At 34.9% G+C, this 8878-nt stretch overlaps 1 protein-coding gene and 4 non-coding genes across 5 annotated transcripts; all 5 read right to left on the reverse strand.

Moving 5' to 3' along the window:
- Nucleotides 1-378: 378 nt before the first annotated feature.
- Nucleotides 379-594, reverse strand: LOC144364099 (small nucleolar RNA U3). The gene has a single exon (XR_013422831.2). It is a non-coding gene; the product is annotated as a small nucleolar RNA U3 (small nucleolar RNA).
- A 737-nt stretch (nucleotides 595-1331) lies between these two features.
- Nucleotides 1332-1547, reverse strand: LOC144364097 (small nucleolar RNA U3). The gene has a single exon (XR_013422830.2). It is a non-coding gene; the product is annotated as a small nucleolar RNA U3 (small nucleolar RNA).
- Nucleotides 1548-2283: 736 nt separating this feature from the next.
- Nucleotides 2284-2499, reverse strand: LOC144364103 (small nucleolar RNA U3). Its single transcript, XR_013422835.2, has one exon. It is a non-coding gene; the product is annotated as a small nucleolar RNA U3 (small nucleolar RNA).
- An 816-nt stretch (nucleotides 2500-3315) lies between these two features.
- Nucleotides 3316-3531, reverse strand: LOC144364105 (small nucleolar RNA U3). The gene has a single exon (XR_014928552.1). It is a non-coding gene; the product is annotated as a small nucleolar RNA U3 (small nucleolar RNA).
- Nucleotides 3532-7748: 4217 nt separating this feature from the next.
- On the reverse strand, nucleotides 7749-8678 carry LOC146729182 (uncharacterized). The gene has a single exon (XM_085495819.1). The coding sequence runs from the start codon at nucleotides 8676-8678 to the stop codon at nucleotides 7749-7751; it is 930 nt and encodes a 309-aa protein (XP_085351945.1).
- Nucleotides 8679-8878: the final 200 nt, after the last annotated feature.

Consider the following 8878-nt stretch of genomic DNA (forward strand, 5'->3'; position numbering starts at 1 on the left):
TGAGTGTTTCCTAATCATACCAGGAATAGAAACTCTAAAACTGAAAAAATCAAAAATGGGAAAATTACAAGTGCACAATGCTAAATACATGTTGGCTTTCAAAAATAGCAAACGATGAATCGTACGCTTTAAGATTTTCTCATGAATAATTATCGCGAATATAAATAATAAGGTATCCGAAGTATAATTTCTGTGTCAAGAGGTATTGAATAATTCATGAAAAATTACAAAACAACCAAACCCTCAAACCAACTCTAACCTAAACCCCAAAACTCCGGCCAAAATAGGATTATAAGTGCCCCTCTAGATTAATCACACACACAAGAATAGTAATACATTTTGATGGTGGTTTATTTTGATTTAACATAAAAAAGGGAAACCACTCTGAATGTGTTCACTTCCTCCATGGACAATTACTTGGAATGGAACGTTCATCAATGACCAAAATCAGTTGCAATAGAAACAACAATATAGGTCGTTTTCACGCTCAGAAGAGAACACTGTAACTCATCATTATGGTTTGCGTTTCTCGTCACTGATCAGTGATGGAATCGTGATACATACTATAGAAATGATCCCTAAAAGTATGATCTTACTGGATACACATCTTAAGGAATATTATATCCAAGTATTTACAACAATCTGAACACTGTTTTGACCAATGCATCATGTGGCATATTTAATCACATATCCGAATCGTAATGTTTGAATAATTTCTGACAATAATTTACATTTGCCAATATACAATGTTGGATGTATATTATTATAATTAGATATACATTTGATTTCGGATATACAATTAGGATTATGTTTTCACCCTCTCACTAAATACGATTTAAATTATTGACGTGAAACACCACGAGAAAGTGTTCGAATATAATGCCACCGTTTTTGGTCTGAGAAGTCTCCGACGAAAAGTGTGACGTTATATCCGATACCCAAGCCTTTTGAGTGAGTGTTTCCTAATCATACCAGAAATAAAAACTCTAAAATTGAAAAAATCAATAATGGGAAAATTACAAGTGCACAATGCTAAATACGTGTTAGCTTTCATAAATAGTAAACGATGAATCGTACGCGTTAAGATGTTCTCATGAATAATTATCGCGAATATAAATAATAAGGTATCAGAAGTATAATTTCTGTGTCAAGAGGTATTGAATAATTCATGAAAAATTACAAAACAACCAAACCCTAAAACCAACTCTAACCTAAACTCCAAAACGCCGGCAAAAATAAGATTATAAGTGCCCCTCCAGATTAAGCACGCACGCACGAATAGTAATGACATTATGATGGTGGTTTATTTTGATTTAACAGAAAAAAGGGAAACCACTCTGAATGTGTTCACTTCCTCCATGGACAATTACTTGGAATGGAACGTTCATCAATGACCAAAATCAGTTGCAATAGAAACAACAATATAGGTCGTTTTCACGCTCAGAAGAGAACACTGTAACTCATCATTATGGTTTGCGTTTCTCGTCACTTTTCAGTGATGGAATCGCGATACATACTATAGAAATGATCCCTAAAAGTATGATCTTCTCGATACATATCTTAAGGAATATTATATCCAAGTATTTACAACAATCTGAACACGGTTTTGACCACTGCATCATGTGGCATATTTAAATACATATCCGAATCGTAATGTTTGAATAATTTCTGACAATAATTTACATTTGCCAATATACAATGTTTGATGTATATTATTATAATTAGATATACATTTGATTTCGGATATACAATTAGGATTATGTTTTCACCCTCTCACTGAATACGATTTAAACTATTGACGTGAAACACCACGAGAAAGTGCTCGAATATAATGCCACAGTTTTTGGTCTGAGAAGTCTCCGACGAAAAGTGTGACGTTAAATCCGATACCCAATCCTTTTGAGTGAGTGTTTCCTAATCATACCAGGAATAAAAACTCTAAAATTGAAAAAATCAATAATGGGAAAATTACAAGTGCACAATGCTAAATACGTGTTAGCTTTCATAAATGGCAAACGATAAATCGTACGCTTTAAGATTTTCTCATGAATAATTATCGCGAATATAAATAATAATGTATCAGAAGTATAATTTCAGTGTCAAGAGGTATTGAATAATTCATGAAAAATTACAAAACAACCAAACCCTATAACCAACTCTAACCTAAACCCCAAAACTCCGGCCAAAATAGGATTAAAAGTGTCCCTCCAGATTAATCACACACAATAGAATAGTATGACATTATGATGGTGGTTTATTTTGAATTAACAGAAAAAAAGGGAAACCACTCTGAATGTGTTCACTTCCTCCATGGACAATTGCTTGGAATGGAACGTTCATCAATGACCAACATCAGTTGCAATAGAAACAACAATAGAGGTCGTTTTCACGCTCAGAAGAGAACACTGTAACTCATCATTATGGTTTGTGTTTCTCGTCACTTTTCAGTGATGGAATCGTAATACATACTATAGAAATGATCCCTAAAAGTATGATTTTACTGGATACACATCTTAAGGAATATTATATCCAAGTATTTACAACAATCTGAACATGGTTTTGACCAATGCATCATGTGGCATATTTAATCACATATCCCAATCGTAATATTTGAATAATTTCTGACAATAATTTACATTTGCCAATATACAATGTTCGGTAGAGTGTATTGTTGTAATTAAACACACATTTGATTTCGAATATACAATTAGGATTATGTTTTCACCCTCTCACTAAGTACGATTTAAATTATTGACGTGAAACACCACGAGAAAGTGTTCGAATATAATGCCACAGTTTTTGGTCTGAGAAGTCTCCGACGAAAAGTGTGACGTTATATCCGATACCCAAGCCTTTTGAGTGAGTGTTTCCTAATCATACCAGGAATAAAAACTCTAAAATTGAAAAAATCAATAATGGGAAAATTACAAGTGCACAATGCTAAATACGTGTTAGCTTTCATAAATAGCAAACGATGAATCGTAGGCTTTAAGATTTTCTCATGAATAATCATCATGAATATAAATAATAAGGTATCAGAAGTATAACGATGAATCGTACGCTTTAAGATTTTTTCATGAATAATTATTGCGAATATAAATAATAAGGTATCAGAAGTATAATTTCTGTGTCAAGAGGTATTGAATAATTCTTGAAAAATTACAAAACAACCAAACCCTAAAACCAACTCTAACCTAAACCCCAAAACTCCGGCCAAAATAGGATTAAAAGTGCCCCTCCAGATTAATCACTCACAATAGAATAGTATGACATAATGATGGTGGTTAATTTTGATTTAACAGAAAAAAAGGGGAAACCACTCTGAATGTGTTCACTTCCTCCATGGACCATTGCTTGGAATGGAACGTTCATCAATGACCAACATCCGTTGCAATAGAAACAACAATAGAGGTCGTCTTTACGCTCAGAAGAGAACACTGTAACTCATCATTATGGTTTGCGTTTCTCGTCACTTTTCAGTGATGGAATCGTGATACATACTATAGAAATGATCCCTAAAAGTATGATCTTGTAGTAGGATACACATTCGATAGTACGTTATATCCGAAAACTTGCAGCAATCTAAACATGGTTGTAATCAGTGCACCACGTGACATATTTTTAATCACGGTTCCGTATTCCAATTATATTGATACATATCGCTTGTTTCTACTATTTCAAACAAAGAGCGACACTTGGCTTATCTAGCCAGACACTTCTTGGTGCCATGAGTTCTCTTGATTGCATAATTTACAGAAGGCTTAGAAAGAACTCCCTTGTGCTGAAGTTAATGTAATGTAATTGATGACATCATTTCCTCCATTTGCATGCTTTTGTATAATGTTGTGAAGTATTATCATTTTATATCATTGTTATTACACTTTCTCTGATATTCATCCAGCATTTGGGAAACTGACTCCAATAGGGCATGTTTACCAGCGATCAGCATGAGAGTAATGTGCAAATCATCGTCCATAATCTACAGATCTATCCAATACGGAATCAGCGTTTTACTGTTCAGATATACAGATTCATTCCTGCTGTTTTGGTCATGAGTGCATGACATCCAGATGTGTATACACTCCGTTTGAAATCGTGTATTGTGTGCAAGTGTGTTCTGATGCAAATTTAGACCTAATAAAATATTTTATAAATTACTCAAACGTTTATGGTGTTTCATTTTGTGAGAAGTTGTCCTGGATGTTGAAGTCATATGCATCATGTACATCGACACATGTTGAGTGAGCTATGTTATTATGGTATCCTCCATTCCTGTCAATAGAGCAGTGATTTATAATGCTAGGATAACAGATTATAGTATTACTCTAATTACAAATTAAACTTATATATTGAGATATTTTGAAAATGACCACTTTGTCAAAAATTTTGTGTTGAAGTATAGATAGCTGTGTGTAGAGTGTTTCCTGTTATAATATATATGACCTTTGGTACATAACATCGTAACTAAGACAAACATTTTTCTGACAGTCCCTTTATCTCCGGACTAGAGACGACTAGCGTTCTTTTGTCTCGAACCGCGTGCGGGTAAACAAACCGTTCATACCCGGGCCGAGGGATTCCGGAAGTCAGACAGATTACAATACCGTCAGAATATTCATTAAAATCGGCACATTTACCGATGCAAAGCGATACCTCATTGTATGACTTCACTTGACCTCAAATTCGGGCAACCACAATGTAAACAAAACATGTAAACAATATTAGTACTATGAAATTTAGGGGTTTTGAAACCTGATACGCATCAAAACCAGCATACCAACTCATAAACATCCAGTTCTTGTCATGTAAACATTAATATCGGGAATTATGTTCATCTTCTAGTTTTAATAGGGAAAAAAACGGTGCGTATCAACATGCTGACATCGCTAAACAAATCTTGTCAAAATGGCGTCGTTCATGTTAACGTGGTCGATAGAAGAACCTGTGATATTTCTGATTCTTGGGGTTCATAACAGTTCAAGTCAACTTTACAACAACTAATGACTTTATTCGATGCAAAAGTATAAAACAATGCTACAATTTTTGTATATAAATGATTTTTTAGCACTGAATAGCGTACTATGTCATTTAAAAAATGTCGCCATTTGCATTTACGATCGAAAAAGCATCCGTAAAAATTGCCCAATTTGAGATTATTAAAATGCGGTGTGTCAAATAACAAATCAGCCCACCAATTTTTAATGATATGTTTCGACCATAAAATTTCAAAATCGACGACAAATATTGGTTTTGAACCGACAAGTAGGGTAATCAAAGTTCATTTTAAAGACCCAAATCAAACAAAATCAAATTTCTGGGTAAAGGTATGGCAATTTGTTGCGAAAATGTGTCGCTGCTGGTAAAATAGATGAATTAATGAACTACTCGCCGGCTGAAATATTACCTTATACAGATATCCTGATTACAAAAATATGTGAAAAATGTGATCAGCATTCAAATAATTCAAATAACAAGTTCATTATTAGATTTATTCAGATCAATTCCGTCGATTTATTAGGGTGAATGAGTTAACCAATCAGAAACTTGAATTCACGCATCAGGTCATTCATGACCTATATATGGTGGCAAGGAACATTGTACATTTCAACAAAATGGCTCCTTATTTTATCTAATTTAATTTATCACTTAACTTGTGGAACAAAAACAATGTAGCCAAAACATCGAAATTATCGAGCCAGTACCGTTAACACGTTTTTTTGTGGAACTAAAATAATTGTAATGCGATAATAACATACAATTGGAAGTTTTTTTGAAAAGAATAATTATTGGTCAATTCAGTGAATAGTGACTTTTTTAGAATAAAAAAGATACGAACAGACATGATATGGTCTAGCATCGACAGGTTCTAAGTGAGAATTTCACGAACACAGACAACAGTGATATTGTAATAGAGCTATGTGGACAGTACGCAAATTTGACATAAAATACGCTGTGACGTTCAGATTAAGCCCAAGATAGGCATTAAAATAACTCAAATAATAAGTTCATTATTAGATTTATTCAGATGCAACCCTAAATACAAAAGTATATGGTAGTTTCGTCGATTTATTCGGGTGAATGACTTAACCAATCAGAAACTTGAATTCACGCATCAGGTCATACATGACCTATATATGGTGGCGAGGAACATTGTACATTTCAATAAAATGACACCTTATGTTCATTCATCGAAGCCATACTGCGATTACTGAACAAATGTTGGGGTCTATATCAATTATTTTAAAGCACTCGTTTTCCGCCACATGTCTGTTTTTACATTTGTGTCGCAATTAAAAATTAATGAAATTATCTTTATGTCGCTTTTGCGATATATATGTCAAATTTTGCACTTTTTTAATACTTTCTTGATATTAATTTTTCCGTGCTATGTTATGCATAAAACGATCACCACGAACTAAAAGGTATACATTAGATACATGTTTAAATACTATTTAAAAAAATAAAATTTGCGAATTAATAAAATACATTTTTTTCCAATTAGCTGGCAAAACACGGCGAAACAACGTCGTAAAGAAACAATGAACAATGATGCGGCATTTGTCTCTATTATGCAATGAATGATGCCTCTTGGTTTGAAACGCTTTCGGAAAAACATTCGCTGATTGACAATCACAAAACGATGTATTTTCCAAGCTGCTGTAACATTGGTCTACATACTAATATTTATATTGCTTAAAACAATATGCTAGTAGTTTACACAGATGTATGATGTGAATACAAGTCTGATTTTCTTAAATAATAATATTTGTACTTTTTGAATAAAAGATATGACAGATTTAACAAGTTTGCATGATCGACTTTCAATACAAGTTAAAATAAATTCGCATAAAACGCCCAGACCTGGGGAATCGCTATATCCACAAAAATGTATAATATCATACATGATCTACCCCAAAAAATAGTATACAATATCGATAAATTGTGTAAAAGCAGATATCCATTTAAAAAATATATAGAAATTAGAATAAAAGTTACTGGCAGGATACATTCACGGGGCTGCCCCTGTCTCCCGCCCACGGGGTACCTACACGGACACGAGGGATGCTTATCGGAGAGTCGAACTGAAATTGACTTTAACCTAGTACCTGGTTTTCAATACACTGAACATGTTGACCTACTAGTGGTTTGTTTTGATTGTATTAGGATGTTCAACTAATGTACCTGTGGTGAAATATTCAACAACCAAACTTTAATTTCTGATTCATAGAAAATTACAAGCTAGGCCTATTGTTTATATTCGTTACTATGGAGATCCCACACAATACATACGATAGGGTACTTGTAATGTTTAATGCCATATGTCAACCAGAGTAGTATTGGCGTATTTGTTGTTGCTGGAAGTGACACTTCAGCATTTCATAAAATATCAACCGATCGTGAGTGGAAACAATGATATTCACACACACAAAAATGCTAATAGTGTGTTGGGTTTAATATAGAATGAGGCACAAACTAACGCATTACGTATCAATTAAACATCAAAATCGAGCGTTTACTCAATGTAGATTAACATTTCCTTGTCTTGTCATATCTCATCGCATGCCGTACATTTTACTCGAATGCACCCAGTAATACCAAAGTCTGATTTTTCCATGGCAAAGTTACTAACTCCCGTAAAGCATATGTGTAAACCTTAGTATTCGAGGATTCCTTGCCGTGGAATAGTCTCTACAAGTTTCAGTACGTAGAGGTAATAGTTTGTTATATTTTCCTGCGCGCTGTTTCCATCATTTCCGACATCTATTTATTTTACAACACTGACATTGTAGTATTTCTTTCAACGTACCGCGAATCTCTCGCAATCTAATAGCGCCGAGTGTTGGAGCAGTAGATATAATGGTAAATACCCATGCTACTGTGAATAACACCTTGTAATGGTCCACGCATGACGGACAGAAGAACGATATGTGAGCTATTATCATGGCTGGCAACCAGACGACTAAGAGAGCGAACGTTATAATTATTACTATTGTCGCCAGTTTACGCTTAGTGCTCCCGGATGCGTACAGTCCGCCTGCATCTGACGTCGACGTGCTCGCCACTTTATTTACCAGACGCAGAAACATACCGCCAATCACACAGGTTGCTACGACGAACGGTACCTCAATGACGTACACCGACACTAAGAAATGAGCAGTAGTTGGAACACTAAAGGGAAGACATACAAAGTCATCATCGTTACGCGTGTCGTAGTAACTGTTGAATCCCATTGAAGGGATGAAGCTGAATATCCCGGTTGTTGTCCACATTATTACAGCAGCGCTACAAAACCGTTTGGTTGTCGTGTCCGTTAGCGACTGGAAGGGGCTCTTTAGTTGATAGAATACTAATACCACAAACAAAAATAAATTTGTCGATTTGTTCAAAAACGAGAAAACCATGAAACAGTAAGTTAGCACGCAACTCCAATAATCGTAAAATCCACAAGTAGCAAGTATGCGAACGAGGAGAGGCACAGTAATCACGGTTGTCTGAAGAGCTACCAACATGTTATTGATTTGTAAGTAACTACCCACATTGTGTAACTCCTTGTTGACTTTAACAGCAATGATAATCAATATACTTGCCACAACGATATACAGACATAGCGACAGCATAATGACGAGCGCAACAATCGGTGTATCCCTTGTTTCCAGCGAAGTGTCGTTGTACATCATATTGACAAGGTAAAACACAGTCCTTTCACTCAGATACACACTACCGATGAGATGGGCCGTGTCGTGAGATGCGATTCACAGTACGACCTGGTCACATGACCTTCGTACTTACTCTACTACGCGGTTGATCGTCATTACACAAATATTTTCAGTGATATGTCGTCAGTGTTTCAGTTACCATAAACTGAAACTGGCGCTCG

This window comes from Saccoglossus kowalevskii, chromosome 22, assembly GCF_978046115.1.
Source record: "Saccoglossus kowalevskii chromosome 22, keSacKowa6.1, whole genome shotgun sequence".
NCBI classification, from domain to species: Eukaryota; Metazoa; Hemichordata; class Enteropneusta; family Harrimaniidae; genus Saccoglossus; species Saccoglossus kowalevskii.

Coding starts and splice junctions, on each gene's coding strand:
- LOC146729182 (XM_085495819.1), bottom strand. CDS start 8,678: ATGATGTACAACGACACTTCGCTGGAAACAAGGGATACACCGATTGTT.